General features: G+C 41.4%; 1 protein-coding gene across 3 annotated transcripts in view; it reads left to right on the top strand.

The window, feature by feature from the left end:
- CCDC60 (coiled-coil domain containing 60) overlaps positions 1-15,776 on the top strand; it is a 63,207-nt gene that overhangs the window by 21,986 nt on the left and 25,445 nt on the right. For all 3 annotated transcript variants that reach the window (XM_064168220.1, XM_064168221.1, XM_064168222.1), the window contains exons 2-3: positions 4,192-4,275; positions 4,908-4,996. In XM_064168220.1, coding sequence (XP_064024290.1) covers positions 4,192-4,275; positions 4,908-4,996 — 173 coding nt within the window. The remainder of the gene's footprint in view (positions 1-4,191; positions 4,276-4,907; positions 4,997-15,776) is intronic.

Genomic DNA, 15,776 nt, shown 5'->3' with positions numbered 1-15,776 from the left:
AAGCTTTTGAGACAGGTCTGGAAAATGAAAAATTCTATTTCACCAGATCAGTCCTGGATGACTAAATGTTGTCTTGTGAGGAGGCTGTGCTGCTTTATTTCCACCTAAACACATTTTCAGTTTGCAAATGTAATCAAATGCTCCTATTCAAGTGATGTATGAGAAGGAAGAAGAGTGCAAGAGGTGTGTCAGTCTGCTGGGTTTGACAATAACATGTCTATGAAATGTGTTAACCATAATGACAAAACTTCATGAACTGCAAATGAAATGGGTTCTCTCACCAGCTTCTGAAGTAAAACAAACAATAAAAAAGAGAATATACAGCCTAAGAGCAAGCTTATTGTCCCTCAGTTCCCTAGCTGTAGCTGCCATATGCGCCACCAAGTCAGGCTATTCCACAAAACAGATCTGGAGAAGAGAGCTGGAATGGCCTCTGCAAAGGTGACAGGTGTGTGAAATGGAGACAGCATTTAGCATAAGGAAGGATTTGACAAAGCTGAACAGCGTTTGATCTCCAGAACTATTTACAAGTGGAACTATTTGGGAATTGCTAGGGTGAACGAGGCCAAGTGCAGGGTTCTGCACTTTGGCCACAACGACCCCAAGCAGCGCTATAGGCTGGGGACTGAGTGGCTGGAGAGCAGCCAGGAGGAAAGGGACCTGGGGGTACTGATAGATAGTAGCTGAAGATGAGCCAGCAGTGTGCCCAGGTGACCAAGAGAGCCAATGGCATCCTGGCCTGCATCAGGAACAGTGTGGCCAGTAGGACAAGGGAGGTTATTCTGCCCCTGTACTCAGCACTGGTCAGGCCACACCTTGAGTGCTGTGTCCAGTTCTGGGCCCCACAATTCTAGAGAGATGTTGAGGTGCTGGAGCATGTCCAGAGAAGGGCAGCAAAGCTGGTGAGGGGCCTGAAACACAAATCCTATGAGGAGAGGCTGAGGGAGCTGGGGGTGTTTAGCCTGGAGAAGAGGAGGCTCAGGGGTGATCTTATTACTGTCTACAACTACCTGAAGGGACATTGTAGCCAGGTGGGGGGTGGCCTCTTCTCCCAGGCAACCAGCAATAGAACGAGGGGACACAGTCTCAAGTTGTGCCAGGGTAGGTCTAGGCTGGATGTTAGGAGGAAGTTCTTCACAGAGAGAGTGATTGGCATTGGAATGGGCTGCCCAGGGAGGTGGTGGAGTCTCTGTGCCTGAAGGTGTTTAAGAGGAGGCTGGGTGAGAAGGTGGAAGGGTGGTTGGGAGCCCCTCTTGGGAGGGCTGCTGTGTGTCTGTATTACCTTTTATCTTGTATATTTCTGTATATACTGTAACTATCTGCTTGTATATGGTCTAGTTGACTGGCTAGGGCTGGGTGATAGGTTGGACTGGATGAGCTTGGAGGTCTCTTCCAACCCGGTTGATTCTATGATTCTAGAGTCAGCAGGTGGTGGTTCTCAACTGAAACAGGCTATTCAAAAGAGCTTGGTCATCCAAAAAACATGTTAACAGCCTTCAGTTTTCTTTCGAAGGAGCAGGGCGACACGCAAAGAACTGTCTGAGGCAGTCAGCAGGAATGCCAGAGCTTCCCGTGTGCCATCAGCCACCTGTGGCAACCCTGAGAGTGGTCCCCTGCAGGTCCACACGAGCAGAGCTAGGGACAAAGAGATGGCAACGAGCTCCACCTACTGCAGTACTGCTGTAGTTCACCTACAGCTGCTGGAGATGAGCTCACCGAGAATGACTGTAACCATTTCCATGGAAGACTTTTGGGTCATGTCCTCGTGCTTCGAGCTGATGTTTCATGTATTCTTTTGTGATTATTTTTTGTTTGCTTTAAAAAAACAAAATTGCATATGGAGTTGTATGAGATTTTGTTACTTCACTATAATAAGAGCAGGAAATGATCACTGAAGCAGGCCTTTGATGCCTTAAAGCAAATTAACTGAACTATGATGAAAGTCTTCATAAGCTGGAAACACTGGAGGGAAAAAAAAAGAGCACAAGCAACACTCAAACTCTAGAGATTGTTCTAATGATAGTATATTGTGGAGTTTAACAAATTAGGCATATCACCAGTGTTGTTTCCTCTCAGGTTTTTATATCTGCACTGCAAATTAAAAAGAGAGAGTTCTGCTGTTCTGCAATTATGTACTGCTAGAGTTTTAAGCTCAGACTGCACCTTTTTCAATACATGACATTGTAATGCAAGATAATGTAGAAAAGGAAGCTATTCCCTTCTGCTTTCTGTGATAAGGCTGATTGAATCGTGTTATCGGTGCCCGAGTGGAGGGTGTGCTGTGTGTGATACCTCCCTTCCCTGGGCAGCTCTGCCAAGGTTAGGTAGGTTCATAGCTCTTTTTTCCTTTCCTCTTGAGCTGATAGGTAGGATGCTGGGAAATGTTACACCTGAGAAACCTCTCTTTCAGTGCTCTGTGGAATTAGACACTTGAAATTAACACGGCTAAATGGCTCCAAACCCTGCACCAGCAGCCACTGTACTGATACTTTAAAGCCATTGAAACCTTCAGGCTACATTCCACCACTCTTCCTCTGAGACACTCGATTGAATTTAATCATCCCATTGAAGGTACCACCAGCTGTAAAAGCAACAGTACCTGGCTGTTGTGTAGTGCCAGGAGCAAAGCTGATTGGGAGGTCTGCTGTTCCTGGATTGTAAGATGCTTCTGTTCCAAGTTCAAATCACATTTCTTCTAGCTTTGCCAAGTATTGATGAAGAAATTTATATGATGACAAATATTTTAATTTCTATTTTCTCTACAGTTTGGTGTATCAGACTCTCTCTGCTGAACGTGCACTCATACCCAGTAATCTCTGATGAGCATTCTGATAGGTGCCCACTCAAGCTGCAAAATGATTCCTTTTGTATTTGGTGGGTGAGTGAGGCTTTCTCAGTGACTGAGGAGCTGCTCTCAGGATCACTGGTAGCTCTGACAGACTTGTGCTCCTGAGCACTGTCATTTTGCCACATCTCTGCTGGCCAGTCTTGGTCCTGTACACCCCAATTGCACCAAATAGTGTAGCCTTCAGACTTCTCTTTGACATTTCATTAGTTCATCCTTGCAGTCTGGCTGCAGAAATTCTTCTTTCCATTTCAGCTACTTTGCTCTTAGTACCATTTCTGGGTTTGGATTTGCTACCCACCTCCATGTCATTTTCTGTTTGTCTGTGGCCTGTCTCAGTCATTACAGCAGCTCTCCAGTGAGTGAAGACACTGTTCCTTACACTTCAAGCCTCTGCTCTCCTGGAATGTTAGAGACATACATTTGGGGATAATTTTGTGCCCTCTCAAGCCAGATTCCCATAAGCAGAATGATCTGGTTGGCTTGTTTGTTTGTTTTTAGTTAACTCTTTCCAGGCTTTGCTCTGTTGTGCATAAGCCACACAGCATAGCAAGGATTTAATTCTCATCTCTGAGTCTGCTGTGTAGCCTACTGCACCTCAGCTCTACCCTAACTGCAAAGGTGTGACTTGCTAGGGCCTCCAGCTTGGTTTTGCTTTACTTGGGATTGATAAATGAGCTCTTTGATCTAAAACTAGTGCAGAAAGGAGTTGCTGTTTTCACATCCTTTTAGCCTGAGCACCGTACAGAGTCATCTAAAGTCTTTTATTAATCTGCCTATACAGTGTTTTTAATCAGAGAGAATAATGTCTTCCTTCGAGTTGAACAAACTGAGGGCTGAAAGAGTTCTAAAGCGTGCTTGTGTCTGACTTAAGGGCTTTGTGTCAGTCTGTGCCTTCCTTGGGGGTGAAAGCACAGACCTGAGCACAGTAGTCTATCACAGTGTGTATCTTCAGGCAAGAGCAATTACAGGTAAGTAATTTCCTATCCCTGATTTTGGAAATTGGATTTTCTTTTTATGCTAGACACAGTAGCTTATATAACAGTCTTCCAAGAGCAAAGTTAGAGGTTCTAAGCATTGAAGCACAGCAATTCAGAAAGCATGTTTGCATTTTGCACAGTGGCTTGCCAGCAGATACTTCATATGAAAATCTATTCATGCACCAAAAATATTAAAAGACATTTGAAGTTTTTGTATGAATGACTGCCATTATTTTTGCTTCAGTTTGTATCTTTGGAGAAAAATTCATTTGTACTACTTAATTTTGACAATGATGAGCTGTTACAGTGTGGCTATTTCAGTATACAGTATTTCAAACATGTTTCTGTTGTTTCTTAACATTTTAGGAACCAGTGAAAAAAGAAATACAGGAAAATCCACATGAAGAAGTGGCTGAGGTTACTGCTAACAAATACTTCTCCAACCCAGAGGTGAGAGTGCTGGTCAAGCCATGATTCAAGATGGGATTAAAGAAGGCAACAAACAACCCTCATGTTTTAATTATTCATATAGGTATCTGTTCCCTGAATTTAAGGTTTAAATCCTTACTGTGTGTAAGGAACCAGCTCTTTTCTGACTGATAAATGTTTCATAGTGTTTATCTAGTAAACATCCAGCTGAAGGTACTGGGGAAAATCACTGGTGAGCTGCAATGTGGTAAAAACAGTGGTCTGGAAATTCAGTTGATCTGTGCTAGTTGTTCTACATGTCAGTTCTACGAGACTGACCTTTAAACTATGTTACAGTTTAGCCCAAAAATGGTTAATACATTCCAAATTAACTTTTGTTTCAAAAAAGTCATATTTTTATTAGAGTGCATAGGTCAGTATTGCACACTGAAGATGAAGGAGATCTTCCTTTGAGTGTGGGGGCACAGATACACACAGGCATGCACAGCAGTAAGCCTTATTTACATGCATGTAAAATGACAGAGTGCTGTTCTAGATGACCTCAAAAAATATGTAGTGGTTCAGACTAAACCCTGAGACTGCACAAACCTTCTCTGTGCTAAGAGGCTCTTAATTAATACTGTAATATTTCTTTTCCATTTGATCCCTTTCAGTCTGGTCCACCAGAAGCAGTGAAGAGAGTCTCATTTAGAGAAACAGGAAAGGAGCTGAGGACTCTGAGTGACACTTTGGCTCGGTCAAGGTGAGGAGATCAAGAGCACAGAAGTGGGCCACTGAAGAACTCTGATTCTGCAGTGGCAGCAGGTGGATTATAGGCAAAATAATCAACTGCACTATCAGCTTAGAAAAGGCAGTTTACAGTTCTTTGACAGGCTTTATGTGTACTCTAAATGTTGTCAATGCTATATGAGGAGTGATTGTTTGATAGCTCTGTCTATAGCAATACTGTATTTAGTGTTCTTTATAAAGATGACTTTTATTTCTCTGCAGTCTTTTGCATGACAGTGCTGGCCCAAAGTTTGGTAATAAAATAGCCAAAAAATGAGCCATGTTAGGAGACATGGCAGCCACTGTGCTAGAAAATCATAGTGAAAATATGGATTCATTTGGAGTATACATCTTGAGGCTTGGGAAGACGCTGACATAGATGGAATAGACTTTTGTGCCCCTTATCTGTAGTGAGATGTTGTATTGGGATCCTATATACATTTAGCCTACAGGAACCATCATTTTATGGGCCTGACCACAGGAAATAGCTGGCTGTGCATGCTTTTCCATCAAAGTGTCCTCTATTGCCACTAAAACCATGATAAACTTCTGTCTCAGCAGGGCATTTCTTACAGGCTCATTTTAACAAAACAAAAACCAGGGAGGCCTGGGTTTTGCGTGTTGGGAATATGCTTTAGCAAAGAGTGCTCTCCTGTTTAGGCACTTCTGCTCTTAAATATACTCAGGCTGTGTTGTCACCCATGTTTCGCTGTTGTTGCTGCAGGTGGTGCTTCAGTTGACAGGAGTGAGGCTTCAGTGTGCTTTTCTGTTGCAATCACACATTCTGATTGCACTCTAAACTTGCCTTCAGAGATCGTTCACTTGATTTGCTCAGGATTAGCTTAAACAGTTGCTAAACTGCATGATAAAGCCTTGCAGTAGGTGACTCGAGGGTTTTCTAAATTTTCTTGAAGCCTTCTAGCTTTCTTGATGTGAATTAAACTAAGAAATAAAATTCATTTGCAACTGAAAAGCAAGCAGTAGTATAAAAAGATGATTTACATCCAACAAGGTGTAGTTACAACCTGCTGCAAATAAAACTGGCAAATTACCACTGCTAGCCCCACCAGGGTGCAGATTATACAAGTGCTTATAAGGTTCTTAGGCTCTGTCTTTCATAGAATCAACCAGGTTGGAAGAGACCTCCAAGCTCATCCAGGCCAATGTAGCACTCAGCCCTAGCCAGTCAACCAGACCACGGCACTATGTGCCCCAGCCAGGCTTTGCTTGAACCACCTCCAGGGACGGCGACTCCACCACCTCCCTGGGCAGCCCATTCCAATGCCAGTTACTCTTCTGGCAAGAACTTCCTCCTAACAGTCAGCCTAGACCTCCGCTGGCACAGCTTGAGACTGTGTCTCCTTGTTCTTTGCTGGTTGCATGGGAGAAGAGCCCAACCCCACCTGGCTACAGCCTCCCTTCAGGTAGCTGCAGACAGCAATGGGCTCTGCCCTGAGCGTCCTCTGCTGCAGGCTGCACACCCCCAGCTCCCTCAGCCTCGCTTCACAGGGCTGTGCTCCAGGACCCTCACCAGCTTCATCACCCTTCTCTGAACACCTTCCTGTCTCTCAACATCTCTCTTGAATTGAGGAGCCCAGAACTGGAGTGTTTGCTCAATAAAAATCATTGAAGTAAAGACAGACATCTAAAAATAGTCAGACTAAATCTGAGAAAATCTGGCAGTCAGAAGACAACTGATACTGTATTAGCATCATATATTGAAGGCAAATTAGGCTCCTGTATTGTCAGGCTGAGGTTGTAACTGCATAGAACTCCAGGAAGTGAGAGAAAAGTCACTTCTTTGCATGTAGTGGTGTAGAGGAATCTGAACTTTACATTTCACACTTAGAGAGTGGTTTTAATATTCCCACATTTTTCCATCAGATCGATTCCCACATTTTATATTAGTTACCTGTGATAACATTTCACATTCTTCCTTTTTGTCTTTCTTTGCTCCTAATGATTATTATTATTATTCTTTTTCACTTGAAAAACGTTGTCAAAAATAGTAATAAACTCTAAACAAAATAGTAAATGCTGTGTACTTTGGAAGTTGGGCAAGTTGTTTGAGTAAAGCATGGCTTAGTTTTGCCATAAATACACTGTTAGTTGTGTTTGACAGCCTGCATTCATTGTTCCTTCATAAATTTCAGTGGGATCATCATCTTGAGGTCAAGTTAAAGTTCTTTTGGTGATAACCTGCCATAGATCAGTTTATTTCTTAATTATGAACTGCAGGTGCTTAGAGTTTGCTTTTGGTTGCTTTCCATTCTTTGTTAGCAGAGGTGTAGGATGAAAAATACTTGCAGTGTTCTGTAGGATGAAAATTGCTACCAGCATTGGTACTAAAAGGATTGATCTTGCAGGAGCTCAGCAACTTGATTTGTAGCTGTTTGGATGGAGGAAGCTGGACAACTCATTTCATTACAATTTATGGTTTGCATAAATGAAGTGTCAAGGTATTGATCCTAACTGTTGGCTGAGCAGCTAACTTTTATGTACCTTTGTGCAAATCACTTCACCTCTCTGCTGCTCTCTCCAGTAAATCGCAAATTGGGAACTAGGCAACGCATCTGAACTCGACTCACTGCATAAGCATAGAGCTTGTGGATTGGGATGGGTGTCAGGAGGTGAATGATGGTTGTCTTTGTTACTGAAAGTAAGAATCAAATCTTCTTTCTTTTTTACATATGGGGCATATTTTTCTTATAATTCCATTTATTCCTAGTACCTTTATGTTTTAAGGGTTGTTCTTTTTATTAACTCTTACAGTGCCCCATGCTCAAGTAGATGCAAGCATTGCCTTACTCCTCTCTGCAGCACAGCTATATATTAGCTGGATAAATATTATTACTGTCATCAGCACATTATGAAAGCCAAATTGAGGGTGTAAGGTTAATCATTGAAACAGCTACAATTGGAACTTGGGTGTCTCTAGTAAGTAAATGCCTTACTTCTACACCTCAGTGATGCTTCTGTTTCTCTCATTTGGGGAGTTTATTTTTAAAGCTGCAGGAAAAGACTTAATAGATCCAGCCCAATGCTCTGGGTAAGTGCAGCTGTTTCCTTTAGCTGATGAAGTGTTTAGTCTAGCTTGCTTTTAACTGAAGACCTTTCTGTTTCCTGCACCACATTATAATAAATGCAGATTTGCCTCCCACTGAATTTTTAATGGGAATTTAATCTGAAAAATTATATTAAATGTAGATTTTTTTTTAATTATTTGAATAGATCTGATCCTAATATGTTTTGATATCATTGTTTTTTTCTCTGAGTGATTAAAACCACAGATTGTAGTCTTTCATTCCTTCCCACCTGTGGAAGCTGAAGAGACAAGTAAGATTATATTCCTTTACATACATTATCAACAGAATTGTCTGTTACATCCTGATCAGCTGTATCTGCACCATACCTGTAGAGGACACTGATGCTGTGCAATTGTTCTTAAATATCTAATCTGGCTCACAGAATTCTTTTTCTTGCCAATGTGAAAGACCCCAACTCCACTATAATATCCCAAGCACAGTCTGAAGTGCTAATAAGTTAAAAAAACCCTACCTGTTAAAGCATCTCCAATTCTGCCATCATCTTCTAGTCCCACAGATTTAATTCACAGCCAAAACTCTGAAAAAGCTTCACTTGCTCTCATATGCCTGGGTGGAAATACTCAACTGAAATGGAGGCAAGATGAAGAGAGGGAAGAATGTGCAGTAGCACAAGATTAATGTCTGTTTACTTCTTGCATTTACTGAGCAGTAAATGATATATTGATACTTTTTATTTTGGCATGGTCAGGGATTGGGTAAAGCTACTTTAGTACACTCAGGAAAAATGTCCTTTTTGCTCTTGTGTAGGCAATGATCACTTTAATACTTGTTTCTGTTGTCTGAAAAAATGCTTAGGTGACATTTACCTGTCCAGTGGTGTAATACCATGGAGCAAAGCTGGAGGTGGATAGGTTCAGACTGGATGTGAGGAAGAAGTTCTTCACCATGAGAATGGTGAGACCCTGGAGTGGGTTGCCCAGGGAGGTGGTTGAGGCCCCATCACAGAAGGTGTTTAAGGCCAGGCTGGATGAGGCTGTGGCCAGCCTGGTCTAGGGTGGAGTGTCCCTGCCCATGGCAGGAGGTTTGGAACTGGATGATCCTTATGATCTTTTCCAACCCTAATGATTCTGTGATTCTATGAAAGTTGCAGGAAAAGACAATTTCAAGGGAGAGTGACTGCACTGCTGGTTTGGACCAAAGGATGTGTCAGCAATACTACTTAGTGACAATTTCAGACTAGGGAAAAGGAGCCTTGTTTAGATTTAAACAGAATGGAAACTACAAGGAAGAAAGAAGCAAACTTGAATTTTCTTCTCCAGGAGAGCAACTTTTAATTTCAATTAAATCAGGCAGGCAGGCAAAGCAGCATGCTAATACAGGGAGTCAGTGAATACAAATGGCCTTTGTGGATTTGGGTTTTGCTGCTTTTCCTCTTCCTGATTGTAAGGAACACCCAGAAGTTGTCTTAATTGGGCATTAATTGATACATATTCACAGGAGGCAGTGCCTGTGATCTTGCAGCTTGTTTGTATGAAAGAGTGTAATGGAACAAACTGTGAGGGAGGTTTTTAATGATCACAATGACATAGCACAGAAGTATGAATGTTAAAATTATCTCCAGAATGTTTGAAGAGTCATTACTAGAACAGACTTAGCTGCATTCATAAAGCTTTACTATTCTACTTTACACATTCAAAGCATAATTAAGCCAAAGACAAACCTTATAATTATGACCTCATGGCTCTCAGTAATATTGTCTAATATTTTCTTGAGTCCTCATGATGATATAAGAGAGGATGATGACAGAACACATAGCTTGCTTAAACTACTCATCTTTCCAAACTATCAGTTGCTGATCCCAGGTGGAAAAGTCATAGCAGCTCTTCTCTCCTGCTGAGTTGTGCCCAGTTGCTTTAGGGAGTCACTTGTCAGGTCTCAGACATTTTACCTAAACACAGCATTAAAATGTAAGGAGGAATTTGCTTATCTTTGTACAGCATAAAATGCAGAACCATGTGGGAAATCTCTAGATAATGATCATTCCTCTTCCTCTGTGGATCAATACATCTTCTTTCCAGTGCAGGTTGCCCATCTGGACAAAATGTAGCTCTGACTTGACTAAGTACTTCCCAATGTCAGATTCAATGAGTGGAATACAGTATGGTAGAAAATACAACACCTTTGTCCTTGAGCATTCAAATATCCCAAGCTTTGAGCTAAGGGTTATGGTTTCATTTCTATTCTTACTAAAACTGAGCAAACCCAGGAAGCACAGCCCCTTTGAAATGACCCTCAAATCTGAGGGAGGGTCTTTTTGATTGCTTTATTCCAATCACATCTGGAAATGGGGTCCAAAAGTAATGTGAAATAATCCCCATTTGAATGAGAACCAAGAAAGCAGAAGTCTTTATAACTAGTAAATTGTAGCAAGATATAAGGACAGTTACACAGCAAAAGAGATTACCAAAGCTTGTATTTATTAATCCATAAAAGCAGGTTGCCTGAAGCCACCTCTGTAGACCGACTCAGCCTCCCAAGACCACACAAATGTACTGGAAAGACTCCTGTTCTTAAACATCACAACAAAAAAACAGCACTTAAAAATAAGCACCTTGCTTCAACGAGACTGCCTGAAAAGACTTGTTGTGTAAAAATGTGGTAGGAAAGATGACAGAACCTGGAAACTGCAGTGGCAGTTATCTAAGTGTAGGTGCCTGTGTCAAAATGACAAGTTGTCATTCTCAGCCTGTGATGTCTGCTACTCCATAGATTTGAGCTGTGAGCTCAGAGGGGAAGTCTCCATGCCATTCCATGAGCCAGTCAAGCCTTCACTTGCACAGAGGGCATGCTAATCCTCTGTGTTGCGTTTCCCACAGCTTGAAGACATTGTCTCCTGTGCATTATTGAACTGCTCTGCTAGTTAAATAAAACTAAATGTCAAACTGCTGGTAGTTTAACAGTACTCAACTGGCTGCTTTTTATGTTTAAAATTAGAAACTGGATGGCTCTTTAAAATGGTTCAAGTTTCCTGAAGGCAGATCTCTAAAAGTCACTCTGCATGCAGAAAGCCCAGCCTCTACTAATGCATTCTTTATGCCTGCAACAACAGTTTGACTATAGCCAAAGAGCACTTTCTCCTACTTCTTTTCCTGCTGGTGGCTGTGTAGCTGAAATTAATACAAAACCTTTTAAATGTTATGATTGAAATGGCAGCTCCTACCCTAAGATTTTATGGCAAGAAATGTGTTATATTTGGAGTTTTAGTTGTGACCTTGTCTGTCCTTACCTGGGAATCTATACCAATACATGCAGACTAACAGGTTGCTCAGGGAGGTGGTTGGGGCCCTATCTCTGGAGATGTTCAAGATGAGGCTCAACAGGGCTCTGGGCAACCTGATCTAGTTGAGAAAATCCTTGCTGACTGTAGAGGGGGTTGGGCCAGATCATAGAATCAACCAGGTTGGAAGAGACCTCCAAGATCATCCAGCCCAACCTATCACCCAGCCCTATCCAATCAACTAGACCATTGCACCAGGTGCCTCATCCAGCCTTTTCCTGAACACCTTCAGCCCTTTGGAGTTCCCTTCCAGCCATTCTGTAAAGATGATGTTAGTGTTTAGAAATGATGATAAGCTGACATTCCTTAATGCATACAGTTTGCTGGAAGATACAGAGGAGCCTGTAAAGGTAGAGAGCATAGGCAAGGTAGAATTAAGCCAAGCAGAGGCTGAGGCATCCCTAAGTGAGAAGGTGAAATGTTTATCCACCAATATTAGTTTCTGGTGTACTTAATACTTCATAATGTCAGTTGCTTGGAAACCAGTGGTTTGTGCCCTTTTGCTGCTCGGCAGAAATCACTCTAATTGGCATGTTTCTAGAGCTGTCACTGCTGGCAGGTTGCAGGAGTGTTCTGGCTGTTGTTTTTATTTAAATCCAGAAGCTAAAATTTTCTTTTACCTGAATGCTGGCTGATATTAATTAGACAGCAATCACAGGCAAAGATGGCTGTTTAAGTGTATGGATGGATGAATCATTATCTCTATCATCACTCACTGAAAGACTGCTATTTCCAACAACACTTCTGCCTTTCCAGACTGCTTGTTTGAGTCTCAGGCTCCTTTCCTTTTGTACAAAAAATGATTATCTTTGAAATGCCATAAGTGGCAATAGTTCTTTGCTTATTAGGTTTTTCCTATCTAACTAAACACAGCAGTCTAATCCCAGGTATTAAGATAGAAAAATGGCACATTGTCACCGAAGGGTTGAACAGAGCTTACATTTAAAATTAGTTTTTCCATTATTTAGTAGTAAAATGTCATTACTCTGTAGAAATGCCTTTATGTGGTAAGGCAAGACATGAGACTGTGGGCAGAGATTTGTATTTTCACATGAAAATCTTGATCCAGCATTATTTTTTGCTAGGGGATCAGGGACCTCAGTGAAGTTCCACTTAACAAGCAGTGAGTTTTTATCGGTCATATGAACACAAAGTTCTTATTATTGTGCATTCTTACAGCCAAAAATAGAGAGCCAGCAAATCTCACTGATTGGGTTGGATTTTTTTTCTTCATTGAAGTTTTAGTAATAGTTTCCCCACAGCTTTTTGGAAAAGAATTCAAAATAAAGCCTTGAAACATCACAGATTTCTTTTTCTGCCCTTTACCAGGACAAAGCTGCTTCTTCTCTGTGCTGTTCTGGAAGTCCTTCTGCCACTCACCTTTGTTTAGGTGCTTCTCTAGGGACACCAATAACTGGAAACCTAAATGTGCCTACCACAAAGAAAACTTTTGTGTGAGGACCAGCAGGACTGGGAGTTACATCATGACACAAGTGGAGGGGGTTGTGTGTGCATGTGTTTGTGTTCTGGGACTTCTTGAAAGAGAAAATGATTCTATGATTCTATGAAAATGATGCCCTCTATTCTTTCTAGGTCGAGAAGAACACATTTGCAGCTAAAAATAAGCCTTTTTTTTCTTTTTGTACTCTTTTTTTGCACCTCCTGATAGCCAAAGATGTTTGTGCTTCTTGGAGAGCCTCTCCTGATTTTCCCTGCCTTGTTTAACAGTGGAAGCAACATCTTCTATATCCTAACATTCTAATGTCTTTGTAGTTAATTGAAAACCACTCTGAGACATCTTTAAATATTCAGTAAGACAATAACACAGTCACCTGGTGACATCTTTTATAACAGCATGGGGTGTTGTTTTGACTCTTGAAGATCCTTATTTCCTGCTGCACAGCCTTCTGTGAACATGCCACAAATTAACTCATGTCTTATTTTAACTTTACTTGTTTCTTGACTGGCTTCATGGTCAGATTTTCATGTGACAGTGTACATCTTTCCATTATGCAGATCCTAGTTGTGTTTTTCAAAAGGAGATACTTGAGTACAGAAATGTTTACTCATCTGCAGGAAAGCAACCTGGGAATCTAGACCTGGAAAAATGTGGATATTCCAGATTGTCAGTATGTCTTCAACTACTCAAGGCAGATGTTGCTTTGGTACTACTTTAGATCCTTTCCAGAATGGTTAATGGTTCAGTAGGTTAATGATCACATATACCTGAGTTTCTGTGGGTTAGTAGCTACATTTAATAGATTTTAATGACTTTATCATCTGCTCTTCACTGAATTTAGTACCAGGTGTATGAATATTTGCCTATTTGGTTCTTATTGTGTAATTAATCATTAAACAGGAGTAAGAACCAGTATGTTCCTGATTTTCCACTGCGTTATGTGTGTTTGCATCTCTAACTTCATCTCTAAGTTCATCTCTAACTTGGTAAACACTACCAAACTAGAATTTGTAATTAATTGTTATTAGTACCTGCCTATTAATTGTGAAAAGTTGGAAGCTTTCCCTTGTCTGCTTGCTAAACTTTCATGATAAAACTCAAATGCAGAGCTCAATAGCATGACTTGCTAGCTTAGGGTCACCACCACATTGACTTAACTCCCTGGCTTTTGGTAATTTCACAAGGTGGGCAGTGCATGCACCCTGTAATAACTCACTGAGTGTATCTTAAGTGACCAATGCACTAATCATTTACAATGAGACTACTCAGAAAATGTGTGAAGCAGTCTTAATGTAAGTAAGCTTGAGACATACTGGATTGATTATGATGCTGAATGTGAGGCAGCAAAGAACTGAGGGGAACAGTTAGCAGCTCCAGCATTTGCTGATAAGAGAACAGAACACATTCTCCACTGGGATAAATCAGGATCACTGTTGGCAATTTACAAGAAATGCAGAGTTTGCTCTCCTGTAGTTCTGTGTGTGCCTTTCAAATAAGAAAAGCATTGTGTGCATATGGATTTTCTTTTGTTTTAGCATTTCCTGCTGGTTTACAATTATTAGCTAGTTAGGTGGTACAGTACCTTGTCAGAAAGGCAAGGGACATATCAGAATTACTGCAGTAACAGCTCAAATGGAGTCTGGTGTGTGTAAATGCACATACACAGACCATAGTATTTTGGGGGACTGGATTGATAAAAATAAGTGTTCTGTTCCAACTGAAGTAGTGTTTAATCAGTTGAAATCCAATGAGAATGCAAGTTCTGACACTTGTGCTCCTGCAGAGATTAGTATGGTGACCTTAATAGCTTCAGCTTGCCAGAACATCCATTTTATTAGGTGTTCAAAAAGACCCTCCAGTGCCACAGTCCCCCTAAAGCTAGGCAAGGGCAGAGATTTTGTGCTAGTTTGAAGCTAGCTAGAATGTTTTGGGGGGAAGAACTAGATTACAGGCTGTGAAAGGGAAACAGTGGTGATGTCTGCTTCACTCATAGGCTTGCTGAGAGGTATAAGAGCAAGAATCCAAACATAAAGGAGTTGCTTTCTGTCTGAGCTTTGAGCTGCATTTCTCTCTCTAACCTAACCTGATTAATCCACTTGCTTTCTAACCCTCATGGCCAACCCTCCATTCTTCCTTGGAAGTCTAGTCTGGGTCATTTCCAAAGTGGGGTGGGGGGGGGGGGCAGGTAACACCCAAACCATCACAGATTTCAGGTTTAATCCCAATGAAGCAAGCTTATTGCTCTCACAATTTCCTTCAGTGGGTATTCCTTTGAGTTCCTGACTTTGAGTTCCAAATACCGATCAGCTTCATCTGAGATCTGTGATGGGATCACAGCTCATGATGTCATGGCTGCAAATAAAGCCAAGAGTTCCTGCAGAAGAATTATACTGGCCTCTGATTCACAGGTTCAGTCTGCAGCCCTCTGAATGCAGCTTAGCTGTATTTACTGTAGTTTCAAAGTTACTGCATCCTGTGCTTTCTGCTTTGTGCAGAAATGTGTTCTTGTTTGTGCTGCTTTCTATGCTATAGAAAATATTTACTCAAAATGGTTTTGGATGGCTGTGTGCATGAAACTGTGCTTGCTTTTCACCTGGGAAGCCTTAGCTCATACTCAGGGTGTTGCTAGTACAGCGAGTTAAGCAGTTTATACTTGCCTTGCGACGTCCTCAGCAGGATCTGGCCTTGTGCCTGAAGAGGAGCATTTACTGGTCTAGCCAGGGAGTTGTTGCAGATGCAGATTGAAATGCTTCTATGAAAATAAAGGAAATGACATTTAGAAAGCCTCTGCTCTCAGTGGCTTTCAGAGCAGTGCCAGGTTGGTTTCACTTATGTTTAAATGGCTATTACCTCTGGAAAAAGCTGAATTCTTTTTGTGTAGCATCTGGAGCAGGAGATGTTCTGCCATTAG

Source organism: Pogoniulus pusillus, chromosome 30 (genome assembly GCF_015220805.1).
Source record: "Pogoniulus pusillus isolate bPogPus1 chromosome 30, bPogPus1.pri, whole genome shotgun sequence".
Classification (NCBI taxonomy): Eukaryota; Metazoa; Chordata; class Aves; order Piciformes; family Lybiidae; genus Pogoniulus; species Pogoniulus pusillus.
This window is presented reverse-complemented; position numbering and strand designations above follow the sequence as displayed.